Raw genomic sequence first — 21009 nt, 5'->3', positions numbered from 1 at the left:
CCATTTATTGGAGCTGTACTATAGGGCATGGCTTACTGGCCAAAGTCTATCGGGTATATCCAAATGGCTATGACAGTAATAATTGTCCACATAATATTTTGCAATTTGACAAAATTATTGCTATTCTTTTCCTCCAGGGTTCCGGTGGTACTAAAACAGTCGCCCTCCAAGATGGTCTTAATAAAATTGAGATTGAAGTTGCTGCAGAAGATGGAACTTTGAAGCGATATAAAATAGAGGCAACCAAGCTCAGTCCAAGCACTCCATTACTGAGTGGACTGAAAGTAGCTGAAAAGTTAACGCTTGATCCTGCATTTTCTATCGATGAATTTAAATATACATGTATGTGGCAAGTTTCTTTGAATGCTAAAAGTATATTAAGCTGCCTCCGGTGTAGGTCAGTCATTCTCCTTACATAGCAGAATTGAAGATAAAAAGGGGAATGTTTAGCATAACAGTGTACAAATAAACAATAAGCTCATTGAAAGTAAAATTAAGATATTAATCTCAAGTCCCCGGTTATCTGTCCTGCCAGAGAATCTTGGCGTTTTCTACATTCTTAATAGTGTGATCTTTTAAGTACAGTTTTACAGTTATTATACAGTGCTGTCAGTTAGTGAATGTTGGCCCTATAAATGGGAAGGACACTTTTTTATGGGTACTGCCTTCAGAGGTCACATAGCCCAGGATTAATAATGACCGTTAACTATGTTAAACTGAATTTTGCGTAATATCTCTGATACATGTGGTCTTTTGTGGATGATAGCATTGTCAAATGCAAGCCCAGAGTTGTACATACTAAATTTGACTGCGTTCGAGGGTGGCACGTTGGCACAGTGGTTAGCACTGCTGCCTCACAGCACCAGGGACCCGGGTTCAATTCCGGCCTCGGGCCACTGTCTGTGTGGAGTTTGCACGTTCTCCCCGTGTCTGCGTGGGTTTCCTCCGGGTGCTCCGGTTTCCTCCCACACTCCAAAGATGTGCGGGTTAGGTTGATTGGTCATGGTAAATTGCCCCTTAGTGTCAGGGGGATTAGCAGGGTAAATGCATGGGGTTGAGGGAATAGGGCCTGGGTGGGATTGTGGTCGGTGCAGGCTCAATGGGCCAAATGGCCTCCTTCTGCACTGTAGGAATTCTATGATTCTATGATTATTCACGTAAACTTAAACAATGCAGTGAAGCAACTAAAGATATCAAGCATATACTAACATTTGTGTATGCACAGCTTAAAAATAGCCTTAAGATGTGAACCTCCTTTGATAGTCTTTCTTCAGCAGAACAGCCTTTTATCACTTGCAAAACATTAACCTATGCTGATCTGGTTTCTTGAAAACTTGTCTCTTAACAAGATTCAACAATGGCTTCTTCTCAACAATCTAAGAGTTAGTCAGCTTTTAAACACAAAATGATTACAGATCAAAAGAGCAATACTATTTTGGCATTTAACAGTAACATAATCTCTTCTAAAATTATTTAAATACATTATGAAAACAGCGCTTCGAACTCTGATGAAGACTGGCTTAATTTTTTATATTCAATTAATGGGCCCTATACTGAAATTATAATTTCCAAAACTTCTGTGAATTCCAGAATAGTACAATATCTAATTTATACACACAGTTAAAGGTGAGGAATTTAACTGGTTGTCAAGTTATGTGAATCATAGCTTGTTAATGTGGAAATTCTGGGATTTTAAAACACTCATTGAGAAATAAAAACAACATTTTGAATAAACTCAGCAGGTCTGGCTGTGTCTGTGCAGAGAAACAGAGTTAACGTTAAAAGTCTTAATTACCATTCAGTTCTGCTTCTTAACATTTATAACATTGTTCTTATCAAAGAATCGGTTCCGACTTGGGATGTTTCGACCTCAGACGTGGTTTTCAGGAAACAACTTTGCATAAGTCCGAGGACTGCCTGTTTGCAAAGATAGTAAAATACGACATTATTGTCATTCTACCAGATGCAAAGTTTTGATGATTTGTAACTGGGAGCTTTGAAAAGTCAGTACAACAATAAGCAAAAAGTCCTCAGTGGGTGGTGAGGGGGGGCGGGGGGGGGCAGGGACTAAATTCATTTGCAGATGCAAGTCCAACGATGTGCAGGTTAGGTTGATTGGCCATCATAAAATTGCCCCTTAGTGTCCTGGGATGCATAGATTAGAGGGGTTAGTGGGTAAAATATGTAGGGATATGGGGGTAGGGCCTGGGTGGGATTGTGGTCGGTGCAGACCCGATGGGCCGAATGGCCTCTTTCTGTACTGTAGGGTTTCTATGATTTCTATGATTTTAACCTTGGCTCCTATGGACCAGATACCAATATATTCTTTTGATAAAGTACATCAAGAACATAGGTGTTTTTAGGATATTTTGAGCATAGAACATAGAACATAGAACATAGAAAGCCACAGCACAAACAGGCCCTTCGGCCCACAAGTTGCGCCGATCACATCCCCACCTCTAGGCCTATCTATAGCCCTCAATCCCATTAAATCCCATGTACTCATCCAGAAGTCTCTTAAAAGACCCCAACGAGTTTGCCTCCACCACCACCGACGTCAGCCGATTCCACTCACCCACCACCCTCTGAGTGAAAAACTTACCCCTGACATCCCCCCTGTACCTACCCCCCAGCACCTTAAACCTGTGTCCTCTCGTAGCAACCATTTCAGCCCTTGGAAATAGCCTCTGAGAGTCCACCCTATCCAGACCCCTCAACATCTTGTAAACCTCTATCAGGTCACCTCTCATCCTTCGTCTCTCCAGGGAGAAGAGACCAAGCTCCCTCAACCTATCCTCATAAGGCATGCCCCCCAATCCAGGCAACATCCTTGTAAATCTCCTCTGCACCCTTTCAATGGCTTCAACATCTTTCCTGTAATGAGGTGACCAGAACTGCGCGCAGTACTCCAAGTGGGGTCTAACCAGGGTCCTATAAAGCTGCAGCATTATCTCCCGACTCCTAAACTCAATCCCTCGATTAATGAAGGCTAGTACGCCATACGCCTTCTTGACCGCATCCTCCACCTGCGAGGCCGATTTAAGAGTCCTATGGACCCGGACCCCAAGGTCCTTCTGATCCTCTACACTGCTAAGAATGGTACCCTTCATTTTATACTGCTGCTCCATCCCATTGGATCTGCCAAAATGGATCACTACACACTTATCCGGGTTGAAGTCCATCTGCCACTTCTCCGCCCAGTCTTGCATTCTATCTATGTCTCGCTGCAACTTCTGACATCCCTCCAAACTATCCACAACACCACCTACCTTGGTGTCGTCAGCAAACTTACCAACCCATCCCTCCACTTCCTCATCCAGGTCATTTATGAAAATGACAAACAGCAAGGGTCCCAGAACAGATCCCTGGGGCACTCCACTGGTCACTGACCTCCATGCAGAGAAAGACCCCTCCACAGCCACTCTCTGCCTTCTGCAGGCAAGCCAGTTCTGGATCCACAAGGCAACAGCCCCTTGGATCCCATGCCCTCTCACTTTCTCAAGAAGTCTTGCATGGGGGACCTTATCGAACGCTTTGCTGAAGTCATCATCTGTATTTTCTAATAAATTCCATTTTACATTACAGTTTATTAATCTGCATGGAATGCTGATCCCTATTAGACTAGCTAAGAGCTATGTATGTGTGTGCGGGCAGGTAGGGTGTCTCAATTGTCAAATGGACTGCGTTTAAGCTGTCAGATCAAAGAGGTTTTGCAATCCATCTAGACGTATTCTAATTATATTTGTGTATGCATATTGCAATATATGTGTACGCTACATGGTTAAAGCAGTATGGAACTATCACTCTGTTATTGGATGCAGTGCCAAAGTTATTTTCACATATTAAAAATTATTCTCTTAACATATTAGGTACAGCACCACTAAGTATGATCACTGTAAATGTTCAACCAATTATCCCAGACCATAATATGAATGTGACTGTTAATGGGTCGAGTGTCGGTAATGAAACGTACCTAAATGTGGGACATACCAAAGTGGATGTGAATGTTACATCAGCAGATGGCACTAACTCACAGGTACAATGCAATCAATTTGCTTGCCTAAAGTTTCCAATCATTTGTTATTTTCTATCAATTTAAAGGCATTTAACATAATCTTATAAAAACCTGAATCATTAATGTTACATAGTGTTTCATTAATACCTCTATGAAGCACCTTAGGGCTTTTGTCTATACTAAGGGCACTGTATACATGAAAGTTGTTGCTGTACAAGTTTTCTGCAATGGTGACTGCAGTGGAAGTGACCAAAAGCGTTTGCCATTGGAAGCAAGTGACAACCTCCTGGAACGGAATTTGAAAAGTGCCAATGATGACAATGTAGGCAGGTTGTTCTGGTGTGGGAGCAAGTCTGACACTTTAGGGACTTAGCCAGTAAGTAGCCCACTGTACAGACCAACAGAGAGGACCTTGGCATCAGTGGGTCGCCACCAACAATTAGCAGTAGTCTGGGATCAGATTGGCAAAAGGTACACCCCACAATGCAACCATAGATTGGCCTTTCTTCACGCAGAGGGAATTTTGGAATTATCTAGTCCAGAGAGTTGTAGATATTTTATTGTTGAATATATTCAAAACTGAGATGGGACAGTTTTTTTGTTCTTTCCCGAAATCAAGGGACATGGGGTGCAGGTGGGAAAAATGGAGTTGAGGCAAAGGCCCACCCTTTATTGTATTTAATGGCAGGGCAGGTTCAAGGAATAACATAGTCTATTCTTGCTCCTATTTTTTTTTATTCTTATGGACTGCTTGTTAGAGTCAGTTTCTACAACCAATCCAGCACAGAACCTGTTAACATAATCATTCTCAAACTTTCCTGAACAGATGTATCAGCTTATTATCTCCCGGGTACAGTTTCCGTGGTCTGTCAGCTTCTCAAATGATGTTGAGGCCTTAGAATATGAATGCCCCATATCCCTAAAGGCTTTCTACCAGCCTGCCTCCGTCAAAGGAAGGTAAGAACGTTTTCCAGACTTTATTAACTTAAATTTATGCCACAGAGTAAATTATTAGGTCCTCTGTGATATATTAAGGAAGAACAGGTGGGCACCATCAATTTACTTGGAGCTCGACATTCCAATGTTCAATAGTTGTAGCGAAGACGTGACAAGAGTTACGAAAAAGTATCCTATTTGGGTAGAATTGGCTATTCTAGCTTTCTTATGCAATTGCTGACAATTTCTGCAAGTAGACCCATCATGCTGAGTTAGTACAATCAACCCTAAATTAATTACAATCACAGTAAATTGCTTACTGGGGGAATGTAGGATATTTCCTACAACCCCTGTCAACTTAGAATACCTGAGCATTTTGTGTTGGATAAGCAGCTCATCAAATGTATTCACAATTAAAAACAATTCAAAGAATTAAAAATAAGCAACAATGTACTGAATTGCAAAGCTGGGCTGAAAAATGGCAAATGGAGTTTAACCCTGATAAATGTGAGGTGATTCATTTTGGTCGGACAAATTTAAATGTGGATTACAAGGTCAAAGGTAGGGTTCTGAAGACTGTGGAGGAACAGAGAGATCTTGGGGTCCATATCCACAGATCTCTAAAGGTTGCCACTCAAGTGGATAGAGCTGTGAAGAAGGCATATAGTGTGTTAGCTTTTATTAACAGGGGGTTGGAGTTTAAGAGCCGTGGGGTTATGCTGCAACTGTACAGGACCTTGGTGAGACCGCATTTGGAATATTGCGTGCAGTTCTGGTCACCTCACTATAAGAAGGATGTGGAAGCGCTGGAGAGAGTGCAGAGGAGATTTACCAGGATGCTGCCTGGTTTGGAGTGTCGGTTTTATGAGGAAAGGTTGAGGGAGCTGGGGCTGTTCTCTCTGGAGCGGAGGAGATTGAGGGGAGACTTAATAGAGGTTTATAAAATGATGAAGGGGATAGATCGAGTGAACGTTCAAAGACTATTTCCTCGGGTGGATGGAGCTATTACAAGGGGGCATAACTATAGGGTTCATGGTGGGAGATATAGGAAGGATATCAGAGGTAGGTTCTTCACGCAGAGAGTGGTTGGGGTGTGGAATGGACTGCCTGCAGTGATAGTGGAGTCAGACACTTTAGGAACATTTAAGCGGTTATTGGATAGGCACATGGAGCACACCAGGATGGTAGGGAGTGGGATAGCTTGATCTTGGTTTCAGATAAAGCTCGGCACAACATTGTGGGCCGAAGGGCCTGTTCTGTGCTGTACTGTTCTATGTTCTATGTTCTATGTAAAATGCAATCTATAAAAGAACTATAATAAGTCCACAAGAGGTAAATGTATCCTTTTCAGAGAGATGTTTTCAGCTTTTCTGACAGTTTTGGATTTAAACCACTTTTTTCTTGGCTAAGACAGTTCAATCTCATGATATATTTTCACTTTGAGATGTTGAGCTTCCAAACACTAAACAAAAAGTAAAAGCTGATAACCAGAACTGTGGAATGTATCTGATCTTTTTTTAAGCAAAATACAACTGAGGAACTACTGCAATAAGAGATGGTTGAGGAGGACTTAATAGAAATATTCTGTCATGTTGAAAAGGTTGAAAGAGTAAATAGTGTGCATGATTATGTCCATTAATTGGTGAATGATAGTAAACTAAATATTAGTATTATCAGTATAAAGAGGACATTATGAATTATTTTTCCATAAAAGGTTCTAAGGCTATGGAATCCTTCACTAAAATCTTCCATCAAATTGAAAAATCTCTCCATTTAAGACGGAGATGGATGACCATCTAAAAGAGAAACATATTAAAGCGTGCAGGAATAGAGGAGGGAAATGGTGAGGATAGCTCTAGTGAGGGACATAATACTAACAAAGGGTCAATTGCTCTCTTCCTAAACTGGATATATCTGTTGACAGGTGAAGCACAACCATAAATGTCTAAAAAAGCCAATGTCTTATTATGGCAATAGACCTTTCCAGTGGAATCCCACCATCAACTTGGAAGCTATTTTTAACTCCATTGTTTAGCAGTTGTTTTCTCTTAAGCCATTTGCATCCAGAAAAAAAGGGGTGAAGAAACAACTAGCAGATGACTGGACTTCTACTGATTTCAAGAAGAAATTAGATATAGCTCTTGGGGCTAGAGGGGTCAAGGGATATGAGGGGGAAGGGGTCAAGGGATATGAGGGGGAAGGGGGGATCAGGATATTGAATTCGATGATCAGTCATGATCAAAATGAATGGCGGAGCAGGCTCGTAGGGCCAAATGGCCTCCTCCTAGTTTCTATGTTTCTGTGACTCGTTTATAAAACTGTTACTACTGAAATTTGTCTAAAATACATTGACAATTAAATCCTTCCTATGAACTCTCCTGTGGGATGTTTTACATCATGTTGTTTTTCAGTTGGGAAGTAGAGATCAGGTAGACGAACATTGTTTAAGTTAATAATGGGGTCCGGAATGGCTGCCATAAAACTTCAAAAGAAAATCAGGCAAACAAGTGTTTGCAACAAGCAGTCAATCCAGTATTGTCCAAGTTGTTAAAATATGATTGAATTTTGAATCAACTGCCTTGGCCCTAAACTCTGAATTTTCATTCATAAACTTCCCCACCCTCTCTTTAAAATGTGTCTTTCTGTCCAAGCTTCTGATCGTCTATCTTGGTATCTCACCCTGGGTTGATGTCAACATTTTAAAGGTAACAATCATGTTAAACATCTTGAGATGCTGAAGCTGCTATATAAATTCAGTTTAATGCTATTCTTTAACTTTGCATTCATACAATGATTAAAGTGCGATACCTAGGTTCACCCTGTGCCTATGAATCATACTGAATCAAAGAATCGGTACCTTTGGGAATGCAGGGAGGAAGCTTGGGAAAATTAAGGGAAAGAGATGATGCTGCCAAATTTCCTGAGGGTTTTTCTCTAGACTTCAGCTATAACTCCAGTGAGAGACTAACAGAACCCACTGGAATGTGGCTGGGAAACCAAAGGCATCCGGTCTCTTGTCAATTTAAAAATATTTTCATGGGTAGAATCTCTGCCCATGTCATTGGAGTGGAGCCTAGGGTAGAGACTCACTTCCCCGGGTCGCTGAGAACATTGGAGACTGATTGGCATGTGAGACCAGGCCTGCCTATATCCAGACGGGCACTTGTGGATTTCAGCACAAACAGCATAGCACACCTGAAGCATGGGAGACTTCTTTAAAAATTCCTTAACACAGAGAGCTATAGGGACATGAATGGATTCTTTTATGGAGGAGTGAGGGCAGGGGGGAAGGGTGTTTTCTGAAATCTATTGGCAATGGTGGGCAAGCACTGGACTTTCCAGTTAGGTGGGCTGTGGATTTACGGAGGTCTATCTGTATTGATGAAGGGCACTCCCATTCCCTACGCAAATTAGATCACTTTCCTCTGACAACACAAACTCCAGGACCAGTGCTAGAGGGCACCAGCTGGTGCTTTCCCAGCATAACTGCTGGGATCATCGCCCACAAGTATAAGGGACCAAAACAGAACACATTAAAAATTGAGTCCAGGACATGACTTTGCAATGATTGGGTAGCCTACTTTCTGACCATGCTACTGATTCTTCTGATACACTGTTTGTTACTGTTGCACCCTTGAGGAAGGTCTCTACTTAATTGAGCAGCACCTCTGTGGTCAAAGTATCTCCTGGAACAACAACATCCCAAGCTTAGAACCAAATTATAGTTCGACATATCCTACATAATGATGCTTTCACAATACCAATCTATTCTGTACACAATAGAGTATGATTGTCCAGCCTTCTAATTAATGTTAATGTTTCTTCTTACAAAGTGATCCCAAACACATATTCTCATCATCATGCCTCAAGTTCCTCACTCGAAAGACAAAATGTGATCCTTTTGATGATACTCCCTTTGATAATGACTGGCGTGTCCCAGAATATGAGGTGGACAAAAGAATGTCAGCTGCTTCCGTTTACTGTTGCTTCAGATATAGAGGTACAATCATCCTTCTGGAACATGTTCCGTCATTTTTTGAACATTCAAATAAACTCATTGTGTTGAATTTCTTGGAAGAAATTTTATTCTCGCTGTAGTTTCACTGTACAGGTGAAGTATCCTTTATCCATAAACCTTGAAAATGAAACACATCCAAAAGCTGTGCTTTTTTTATAACCTTATTGGAAGTCTAGTCATTTGTCTGCACTTTTTATCTTGTGAGTTTTGAGGAGAACATGTAAAAAATATTTTTCAGATACTTTACATTTATTACTCACTGACACATATTACTTTTCTAAACATTTAATTTATTTTCAACTATAGCTAGCCTAGGGGTTAGGCTCTTGTAAGTTTATATGCGATAGCTGAAAACCAAATTATCTGAAATCCAAATGCCATTGGCCCTGGAGGTTTTGGATAAAGGAATACTCGACCTGAAAAGAATGTACCTTTTATTTTCTAGCTTCTGGTGTTAGTTCATTTTATAATTTATCTGCACAATATAAAACACATTTCATAAAACTCTGCTATTAGACTCAGTCCAAAATTGGAGCAGGATAGGCCATTCAACGCTTTGAGTCTGCTCTGCCCCAGTAAGATCATGGATGACCTTCTACTTCAACTCCACTTTCCCACCTTATCCTCATATCTTTTGATTCCCTCAGTAGCCGGAAAACTATGGCTCTCTGTTGGACTAAGCATCCATTGGTCTCTAGCGTAGGGAATTCCAAAGACTCACAGCCCGAAAGGAATTTCTCCTCTTCTCCATACTAAATGGCAATCCCTAATTCTGAAGCTTAGGGCAGAATTCTCCAGCCCTTCCCACTAGTGGGATCTTCCAGATGAGGATTGCAAATTGCCATCGACTTTGGCGGGACCAGAAGATCCCTACATCAAGCCACATGTAGCATGGGAAAACCTGCTGCAGGTAGCTGGAAAATTTTGTCCTTAATTCTAGACTCCCCAACCTGCAGAAACACCTTCCCAGCATCTACCCTATCCAGCCCCTAAGAATTCTATGGAGGGTAAATTCATTCACATATTCAGACTTGCATTGATTTCCCTCAATGTAGCCAGACCACAGGCTGCTACCGACATGGTCTGTATGACATTCTCCATTAATATGGGCGGCATGGTGGCACAGTGGTTAGCACTGCTGCTTCACCGCGCCAGGGACGCGGGTTGAATTCCTGGCTCGGGTTACTGTCTGTGCAGAGTCTGCACATTCTCCCAGTGTCTGCGTGGGTTTCCTCTGGGTGCTCGGGTTTCCTCCCACAGTCCAAAGATGTGCAGGTTAGGTGGATTGGCCATGCTAAATTGCCCCTTAATGTCAGGGGGACTAGCAGGGAAAATAGGATTACTGGGATAGGAGCTGGGTGGGAATGTAGTTGGTGCAGACTCGATGGGCCAAATGGCCGTCTCCTGCACTGTAGGGATTCTATGATATCAATGAAAAATGCCATATGAGCCGTGTATGTACTGGCCCACACTGCTGCCTGCATCACCCGCAGTGATTTTCCTTGCCATTTATAGATACCATATGCTCCAGCCAGAAAAGGCAATTGTAAGTATCTTTGGTCATTAACTCATGACAGATCACTTCAGTCAGGATATTTTTTAACTTTCTGTTGTCACTATGTGTCATGTGCTTTTATTTCATGACAACACTTGTTCTTAATCAGTCTTCCTGACGGCATTGTAAGTATTTATATAAAAATGTAATCTGAAGAGAAAGTTGATTGTAGTAGCATGATGTCACTCTCTGGGGCTCTCTGTGAGGTGCCAGCTCCCTGCTATTGAAAGTCTTCTCAAAACCTTTGCCCTTTTTTTGCCTTTGTGCCCCACACAGCTTTTTCCTCCTATTCAGCATTATTGGCCGATAAAGTACTTTGGAAAACCCATACATTAAATTCATCTGTCCATTACATTACAAACTTCAATCTCTAAGTCCTCCTCGACGTTTAATTCTTATTCCAATGGCCACAACAGGCTGCAAATCACCCACATAAAAGGATTGGTGAAATAATAGTGTTTCCGACATCATTATTTTGTGATCCCTTTTACCTTTGTTGATTAATCCTGAGTGAAAGGAGCCAACAATTCATAGGAGTAAATTGTCAGTCAGTGGTGCAGTGTGACTTCAACCTGTGAGGATCGCCCATCCTTCTAGACTTTATATCAGCGGATTCTGTCTGCTCTGTTGAGATAGAATACATGGAGGAGATTTTAACTGCTGCCACAGGGTGGAAACAGGGCAACCTTAAAATGGTGGTGCCCCTACCCTTCCGATAAGGACAAAGAAAGGGAATCACTAACCTTGGTTGGGGTTAAAGTGCATAGATAATTATCAACTTCACTGCCAAGGCACTGATGTGTTGGAGCAATTTACCCATCCCTTGTAGAACACATCCGATTTTAATCCCAATGGAATCAATGGCATGGAAATTGCTGGGGACTCAACTCTGCTACACAGTGCCCAGGAAATGGAGTTGAAAATGAGCCCCTCTTTACAGTTAAGCTGATGTCCATTCTGAACTTAAGGAGCTCCATTTGGGTAGAATTATGCCATTGCCCCATGTATTATCCTTTTTGATGGAGTCAGAATGAGGCAGGGGTGCAGCATTTACTGCCCAAAAATATCATTTGTTTAAAGGAAATAAGACATAAGCACACTTTACCTCTGGAACAAAAGGCTATCCAGCTCTGATTTTCACCGAACGAACCTTGTGGTAATCAGGCATGTTTCACTCTGAAGCCCTTTTTACAACCTTTCTGATTTCACTCTCCACTGAAGTCAATGTAGTGATTCTGATGGAAGCTATTGATGTGAAATATTAACTCTGTTTTACTCTGCACAGGTTCTTTTAGAGTCACCTTAAAGAGCAGGTGTGGCCTTGTTTTTCTCTCATCCAGAAGACAGCACTCCCACAGTGCAGCTGCCCCTCAGTAATGCAAGGGAATTTCAGACTAGATCTTCAAGTTCATATCTCTGGGGTGGGACATGAACCTACCACCTTCTGATTTAGAGGGACAAGTGTCATGAACTGAACCACAACTCATACCCATTTCCATTCTCTTTAAATCAGTTAGGTTAAAATCAGTTCAAAATAAGAGTCATATTGAAACATTAGCTCTCTTTCTCTCTCCTAGATGCTGCCAGACCTGCTGAGTTTTCCCAGCACTTTCTATTTTGTTTTCAGATCTCCAGCATCCACATTATTTTGCATTTGTTTCAGGTTATAATCAGGGCTAGCTAAGTTACTTCACTGTATTCCATAACCGTTTAGGTCTGTACTACATGGTCACTTACCATAGTAGATCCTTTAAATAGTGTGGCCAGATCTATCAAAACAAAGTGCTTTTTGCTTTTTATTTGGGAATGCTGAACTTTCTACTGAGTAACCAGCAAAACCATCAGTGTCTGTCCATAGGCTTAACCGAATTAACTCCACACTGAAGCTAATACCGTCCACATCCTTTTTCTAGCCTTAAATATGTTGGTATCACTAACAGATAAATGGAAGCAAACTCATTTTGCTACTTTGTAAAAAAAAACTCAGTAATAAATGAGACATAATCACCGCTCCATTTCAGTAATTCCTATGATATACTGAAACATATAAGTCTTTTCAGCAATATTTTATCTTTTCCCAATTAATTATTTTATTGTGATGAAGATCACAACAATTAAGCTTGTGAACTAATGGGGCTTGGTTTGACTAATTACGTATCATTGAATCTGACCTCCAAAGATCCAACAAATTTCTTGTGTGTGACTAGCAGAAGCTCATGTATGTTCTGATAAATAACTAAGCCTTTAGGATTGATTATAGACCTTCCTTAATTCTTAATTTATGCCAAAAGCCTATGTAATTATGTAAAATACAGGGATATTCATATGTATTCAGTTGATAATTGAAACCTCTTGCACAGAATACTAACTCACCAAGCGAAACATGACTTGAATCTTAAATTAGTGTCAATAAACGGTTTTAACTTCAATAAGGTCACCAAGACACAATTTAAATGTCTTTGATATATTCATAAATTAATCATTTTATCATTGCAATCATAGTCATTATGTTAGCAAATTAAGTTCAGGTTCTGAAGAGGACTCTATATAATTGTTGAGAACCTCTGGATATTTATTCTAACTGGGTAGAAACAAAGAAAGTCACATTTCAAATAAACTGGTTTTAAAGTAATTAACTTAGAGTTTCTGATTCCTACAAGATTCCTTCCAGTTTTCTCTCGTGCAGCTTGCTGTAAGTGCAGTACAATGTCAAATTAGTTTTACCTGTATCGTCTTCAGTGCCTCTTCTCTTCAAATCTGAGCTTGGACAAAACCAAACGCATCATTGTGGGAAAGAAGGACAGTGTAATGTAAAATCTGATTTGAATGCTAGCTTAGATCTCCCTCAAAACTTAAGACATGAGAAGGTATTCACCTTTAGACAAAAGTTATCCTTCAGATTTTTCACACTTTTGTTGGTTTACTTTATCTCCAAGTCAGTTTTCTTGTTTTGTCATTGCCATGCACCATACTGTGGAACGTGAGGCAGAAGGACCTTCTGTTAAATCCACTCTGGAATGAGGTACCAGAGTGACACAGTGTGACTGAATTTCCTCCTCCTATCTAGAAGGGAAGCATCTTTTGGTTATTCTATGCTTCTCCCCAAAGCAAAGCAAAGCTGGAACATTCAACATATTTGGAATCATTGGTTGTGAACTTGCATTCCTCCAGCCAATGACACAGAGCATTGGAACTACAGGGACAAGATTTGTATTCTTAGATGTTAGTTGAAACTTGCTGTAAAATGCAGGTTTCCTTTGTACCCATAATCATTGCCATTATTCTTTGATGTTCAGAACCTATATAGGCCCCCAGTCAGCTCCTGTATTCACTATTTTATTTCTGCTTGTTAAGGTTGTACAAGTAAAGTTGAGCTGTCAGAACTTGGAAACCATTCATTGGAGTGTCCGCATAAACCACCAGCCGAATTGGATTCAAAGGTCAGTTATTTAAGGAGACTAAACAAAGTTCTAAATTTCTTAGCGCTTTCGTTGAGAAGAGATAATTCTGAAACGTATCAGTTTGACAGGAGATAGAGGAGCTTAATAAATTATGTTAGCGATACAATTTATTTTATATACATTCACAGGATGTGGACATCGAGTGAATTTTTAAAAATTCTTTCACGGGTTATGGAGTTTGCTGGCTAGGCTAGCATATATTGCACATCCTTAATTTTCCTAGAGAAGAGGGTGGTGAAATGCCTTCTCAAACTGCTGCAGTCCATGAGATGTAGGCACGCCAATGGTGCTGTTAGGGAGGGAGTATCTAGGATTTAAACGCAGCAGCAGTGAAGGAACAATGATGTTGTCCCAAGTCAGGATGGGGGGTGAGTGGCTTCGAGGGGAACTTGCAATGGTGGTGTTCCCAGGCATCCGCTGCCCTTGTCCTTCTAGATGGTACAGGTTGCAGGTTTAGAAGGTGCTGTCGAAGGAACATTGGTGAGTTGCTGCAGTGTATCTTGGAGATGGTACACACGGCTGCCATTATGGTGGACGGAGTGGATATTGAAAGTGTGGGTTGGATGCCAATTAAGTGGGCTACTTTGTCCTGGATGATGTCAAAATTCTTGAGTGTTGTTGGAACTGCACTCAACTAAGCAAATGGAGAGATTTCTATACCATTTCAGGGCTGCTAAAAGTCAAACCCTGCTGAGGTTCTGAAGTCACATTTGGCCCGAACCAAATAGGACAGGATGGTGCAGGTTGGAAACTTAGTTGCCTTCCCAACTACCCTCCCCAATTAAATCAGGGGCAGAAAGGGTTGAGGACTGCCTTCCTGTCTGGAAGTCAATTGGAGCTTTTAAGTTTTCAACCAGTGGCAGGCAGGGGCTACGCCATGTGGGCAAACCACCAGATAAACCCTGGCTGGTATGCTTGCTGCCTGTTTGGGGGAGTCCCTCCTTCTCTGGTATAGAATCACAAAATCCCTACAGTGCAGAAAGAGGCCATTCGGCCCATCGAGTCTGCATCTTCCACAATCCCACCCAGGCCCTATTCCCATAACCCCACATATTTGCCCTGTTAATCCCCTGAAACTAGGGTCAATTTAGCATGGCTAATCAACCTAACCAGCACATCTTTAGGACTGTGGGAGGAAACCGGAGCACCCGGAGGAAACCAGGCAGACACGGGGAGAACATGCAAACTCCACACAGACAGTGACCCGAGGCCGGAATTGAACTCGCGTCCCTAGCGCTGTGAGGCAGCAGTGCTAACCACTGTCACCGTGCTGTCCCCACAGAGGGTGGCGCCCAACAGTGGGAACCACTGTTAGAAAGGGAGGGAAGCCACCTCCTACCCTCACAGCGATCAATATCTGTCCATCCCCTCACCAAGGCCTCCCTGACTAGGCCCAGTGATTCCCACCCCACTCATATTGATCCAGGATTTCCAGCAATAATCTTCAGCCTCAGGCCTCCTGCAATAAATATCAGGAGTGGCCACTGCTTCCTGTGGCGCTGCTGTTGCTGCAGAAATATTGGCCTAGTATCAGGGACGTGACAATGTGGATGTGGATATATGTGTAGTGATGCTTGGATAGTGATGTCTTCCTTGATTGTAGAAACTATTAATAATCTAATGCTTACAGTATTATAGTATAAGTGAGTATAAACTATTGCCTGGCTCCTGGCGGTTGGGTGAGGTCATGTGATGGTATGGCCTTGTTCTGCAGACAACTGCCTGCTAAGATAAGCTGAACGCAGCTGCGATCACTTGTTATCACACAAGTGTTCTGTGTTGCAGCATACGTGCACAGAACGTGACTGGCCAGTGAAGGTCAGCACGAGGAGTGCACGAAGCATTATTATCCTCTGATTGGTAACGGGTATATTGGGGCTATAGCTGGTAGGCTATCGGGTCGCTTGCATGTGTTAGAAAAAAAGTATTTGTATTGTACCAAAACAAAGAAGTGTGTTCAGTCTCCCCTGAGGACTGCAAGCTTTGTTAGCCTGCATCATTAAGGAAGACTGACCCGACGTCATAAAATAATGAAATAAAGAGGTTGATTAAACATCTGGAGTTGAATCGATTTGTTGTCGAACCAAGCCTGATAGAGTGTATTTTGAGATTATCAACATCTTTATTGCAATAGAAAGTGCAGTGCGAAATTGCCCCTCCCAGAGTCGGTAACTCCAATGGCAGCCAGTGGGCTGCCTATTTGGGTCTTAAGCCCAGCAGGGCTCCTGGAGATGAAGTGGGCTTGACCACCAGCTGCAACAGTGGTCATCATTACTGAAACTAATCTTTTTTAATTCCTGATGTAATAATTAACTGAATTTATATTCCTCATCTGCCAAGGTGGGATTTGAACTCATGTTTCTAGATCATTAGTTCAAGCCTCTGGATTATTACTCCTGTCACAATGGCACTATGCTACTGTTCCCAGTACATAACATATAGCTAATAGCAAAGAAGTCAAGTCAAATCATTGATATGTTAAAAGTTATGAATGGGACATTAAAAAAAATTATAAAGCCACTGTTTATCAGGGATAAAGTTCTTTATCAAGTTGTGTGCGGGTTAGGTTGATTGGCCACGATAAATTGCTTCTCAATGTCAGGGGCATTAGGAGGGTAAATAGGTGGGGTTACGGGGATAGGACAGGACCTGGATGGGATTGTTGTTAGTGCAGACTCGATGGGCCAAATAGCCTCCTTCTGCACTGTAGATTTTATGATTCTAAGTTGACTACTCCCTCCTCTTCATCACCCAACCACTGGCTCCTAGATGGTTAACACTAATTTCACTCCTAAATCCCCAACAGTCAAGTGGTGATTTGATATCATTTCAGTTAGATGTCTGGTGGCTAAAACTGCAATCATTGGATAAGTATGAGTTGCAGGGTTGATTCCTGTTATATTTTTGGATCCTAACCAAACTTTGTATGCTAAATAATTTCGGCTCTTGTATCATTAATGACTCAGTGGGGCATGTCTAAACATCCCACATGCTTGTCCTTGCCTTGCACTGTCTCCTTCCCTTTTAAAATTGCCATAATCAGTCCTCCTCAGGGAAAGCACCTTTGGCCCATTTTGTCCTTGTTAATTGCTGTTGCAATTACACATTCCTTTTTCTCTCCTGGGACCTAAACATGTTGCCAGATCTGTGTCTAACTCTCCCACAACTACCTGTTACCTCGTGTTTCCTAAATGTGGCATAATGAAACAGAGGTAAAGATAATTTTATACGAGATAGTGCTTAGACAATTATGTGAAGTCTTGAATCACCACGACAGAAAGGACATTAAAATCATTTAAAACATGCAGAACAATACCAGGGATGAGAAGGTCTTGTTTTAAGGAGCGAGTTGAGATACTGGGATTTTTTTAACTGGAGAAGGGTAGGCGGAGGAAATTTAATCAAGAATTTTAAATTCTGAAGAGTTTTGATGGAACGAATCAGGAAAGACAGGGTGGAATTTGCAGCCTTCGCCCTGGCAGATTTGACAGCAGGGAGGTATTGAATCAGGCGGGATGAGACACTACCACCTACATGCCTCCGCACTCATTATTCTGTGGCAGGAAGGCCCGTGGATGACCTTCCCGCTCCACCGCCAATTAATGTTCATTTAAGGGCCTCATCCTACCGCTGCTGGTGTTAACCCAGCAGGGGTCGGGGGTCACCATGTCCAGAGCACAAAAGCAAACCCCTCAGGAATACTTGAGGGATTCCAGGAGGTGTCCCTTATTCAAAGGCACTCAATTCCTGATCAAAGGAGCAGCCTTTCTTTCCCTTTTTTGTCTATCGCCCTCTCATTCCCAAGTATATGTTTTGTTACTCCAAGTAGGTGAAGCAAAGGCCATTGCATCATTTTAAGGTAGAGTATCATAGAAACATTACAGTGCAGAAGGAGGCCATTCAGCCCATCGTGTCTGCACCCAACCACAATCTCACCCAGGCCCTATTCCCATGACCCCAAATAGCTATTTTAAAGGGAGGTTAGAATTGACCACATTGCTGTGGGTCTTGGTTCACATAAAGGCCAGACAAATGGAAAGTTTATTTCCCCAAAGGATGCCAATGAAACAGATAGCTTTTTATAACAATACAGTAGTTTCATGATCACCATTACCGACACTAGTTTTTTGATTCCAGATTTATTTAATCCATTGAACTTAAATTCCTTAATTTTGTGGTGAGATTTTAACTTGTACTTCTGCATCATTAGTCCAATAAAATAACCACTTGTTACCAGACTATAATATGTAGAATACCTGGTCTTTTTGCACTTTGAAGACATGTCTGTGAATGATGTATGGACATTATCTGTTCTGTAAACACAGAATCGGAGATAAAAGAATTGTTTATGCTGTGCAATTTAATTCACGTTAAAATTTCAACTCAGAAATTCCTCCCACTGATCGATTCCCTCTACATTTCCAAACCCTAGGATAACGTTTTATAACTTTCATCTTTGATTTGTTTTAGGATGTCACAGGAACTTCATGGTATCAAACGGAGTTTGGCCTCACAAGCAAACCAAGAAATCAATTTAAACACAATTTAGAGGTAGGAAGCAATTGGACCTGCACTTTCTTTGTAATATTTTATAAAAGATAATAGATTATTTTAATAATGCAGCAAGTGAAAACTTTGATGATTGTAATGTCCTAACATGCTGCCAACCACAGTTCAAAAGCTGCAGCTGGCAGGGTATCATAATGTCCATCACTGTTGTGCATACCCATCTAACAATAACCTTCAAATGGTAAGCTTCTGTAATCTGCTTTTTAGTCAGCTACATGGCTGAAAGCATACATCAAGAACATTTCATTGTGTACAGCTCATATAACCTGTCTGGCACAAGTGAGACTGTTACTTATTGTGTTCTAGTATACAGGTACAACAAGTAATTAGGGAAGCTAATAGAATTATATCATTTATTGTGAGGAGAATTGATGACAAAAGTAGGGAGGTTATGCTTCAGTTGTACAGGGCTTTGGTGAGACCACATCTGGAGCTTTGCGTACAGTATTGGTCTCCTTATTTATGGAAAGATGTAAATGCATTAGAAACAGTTCAGAGAAGGTTTACTAGAGTAATACCAGGAATGAGTAGATTGTCTTATCAGGAAAGGTGGGAGAGGTTAGGTTTGTATCCATTAGAGTTTAGAAGAGTAAGATCAAAACCTTTTGGATCCTGAGGGGTATGACAGGGTGCATGTGGAGAGGATGTTTCCTCTTGTTGGAGAATCTAGAACTAGGAGTCACTGTTTAAAAATAATAGGTTGCTTATTTAAGACAGCGAAGAGGAGAATTTGTTTTCTCTCTGAGAGGGTCATGAGTTTCTGGAACTCACTTCCTCAAAAGGCAGTGAAAGCAGAGTCCCTGATGCTTGTGGGAGGGGGCTGTTGTGTCCATGGGCGTGGGTGGGTGGGGCATAGAAATTTAATTACAGCAGGGATCCAGGCGCCCTTTAAAATGGCACCCTGATCACCATATCAGGCCTCGCCCCATCCTACAAACCATGGCCCCATGGTTTGAAAACTCGACTGTGCATCTGGAGAGATACATCAATCCCATCAATTTTTCCATAAATATTTACACAATTTCTTAAATATAAACACTGCCAAAGGCCATCGTTGTTTAACTAGAACCAACATAGATCACCGCAATGTTCTCTGAATTTGCCCAGGGAACTGTTGTTGATAAATAAGCTATTTGGGAATCTGCTGCATGCTGTTTCAAGAGCAAAGCTGAATTCCACTCTGTAGCAGTAAGGAGACCATTGGGGACATGGTGGAGAGCTGCAGAAAAAAAAAGACTTGTGCGTTCAACAACCAAAAGGTTTTCAGTCTGAACCTGACACTCTGCCAGATTTGGGGATAATTCCGCCCTATGTAGCAGCACTGAGCATTCAGTTGCACAGCAAACAATTTGAAACTGCGAGATGCCAGTCGCAAGAGGTTGGAATAATCCAAGCTCTAAGTGCGGCCAGGGACTTTACAACTCAGGCTCCAGGTATGAACATTTGTCATCTCCAAAGAACTGAGGTGAAGGCTGAGTAGGAATTTGTGTAATTGTGCTGTGTTTACAAAACCACCATAATTTCTGTGTTGTTCTTCCTGTGTTATTTGATAGATTCGTGCCTGGGAAAAGAAACTTCGTGAACGTGCAGATGAAGGCAGCGTTGAGAAACACTTGAACAATGCCAAACATGAAATTAAACATTACAAAGAATTGGTTTCCAAATCAGGCATGTTTTGGGACTGTGGGTTTTATTTTCCTTGTAATAATAACTAACAATTTGTCAAAGTAATATCTTAGCAGATCTTAGCTCTGGCTCCCCTTATTTTTCCAAGCCCTTCCTGGAAAACTTGGGGTACTTATTGATGACTTTATACAGTCACCCCATGCCCAGCCTGAAGATCTCCAGCCAGTTCAGTCTGATGTGTTGGAGCCAATCTCTCCCCATAAGGCTAGGTCCTTGTTGCTGTACAATAATGAGTGGAAGTCAAGGTGACTGGTGCCTGTAAGTCACTAAAGTTGCCGTGGTGCCCTTTATCTGCAATGGTTCCCCCATGTAAGTGGTCAACCTGGCCTTTGTGTTTTCTAAATTCAGGAGCTGAATACTAGCCCGGAGGCAAGCAAAAGCCTGTTCCCCAATAACAGAAACTGCAAGCCCCCATATCCACTTTAATTTTTAATGGGTGACCATTTACTAACAACTCCACCATTATGGGGCAATCTTTGTTGTCGAGATGCGATTTAATTGCATTGTCCCTGGTCCTGATTGTGGGCATATCTGCAAGGTACTATCCGGCGTTGGCCATGGCCTTTTTTCAAAGTAGCATGCGTTTTTGACTGTTCCTAGATCTTTACCACTATGCTGCAGGACTCACGCAGGCCTCCACTTTTACAGATGAAAATTTGGAAAAGAGGCAGAGCACTGTGAATTCAGGCCACCCTTGAACGACATGTTGTGAGATAGTGTGGTTGTAGTCTTCTGCAGCATTTTGCTATAGTCCACTATCTAGCACCTA

At 41.7% G+C, this 21009-nt stretch overlaps 1 protein-coding gene across 3 annotated transcripts in view; it reads left to right on the top strand.

The window, feature by feature from the left end:
• Positions 1 to 205: 205 nt before the first annotated feature.
• Positions 206 to 21009, top strand: part of LOC144504686 (uncharacterized) — a 62714-nt gene continuing 41910 nt past the window's right edge. For 2 of the 3 annotated variants that reach the window (XM_078230398.1, XM_078230400.1), the window contains exons 1-6: positions 206 to 342; positions 4842 to 4972; positions 8785 to 8951; positions 13879 to 13964; positions 18456 to 18536; positions 20108 to 20222. In XM_078230398.1, the coding sequence (XP_078086524.1) occupies positions 325 to 342; positions 4842 to 4972; positions 8785 to 8951; positions 13879 to 13964; positions 18456 to 18536; positions 20108 to 20222 (598 nt within the window). In that variant the 5' untranslated portion in view covers positions 206 to 324. The remainder of the gene's footprint in view (positions 343 to 4841; positions 4973 to 8784; positions 8952 to 13878; positions 13965 to 18455; positions 18537 to 20107; positions 20223 to 21009) is intronic. The other variant, XM_078230399.1, reaches the window with a different exon arrangement.

This window comes from Mustelus asterias, chromosome 15, assembly GCF_964213995.1.
Source record: "Mustelus asterias chromosome 15, sMusAst1.hap1.1, whole genome shotgun sequence".
Classification (NCBI taxonomy): domain Eukaryota; kingdom Metazoa; phylum Chordata; class Chondrichthyes; order Carcharhiniformes; family Triakidae; genus Mustelus; species Mustelus asterias.
Note: the sequence above shows the minus strand (reverse complement) of the source record. Positions and strands in the feature narration are given on the sequence as shown.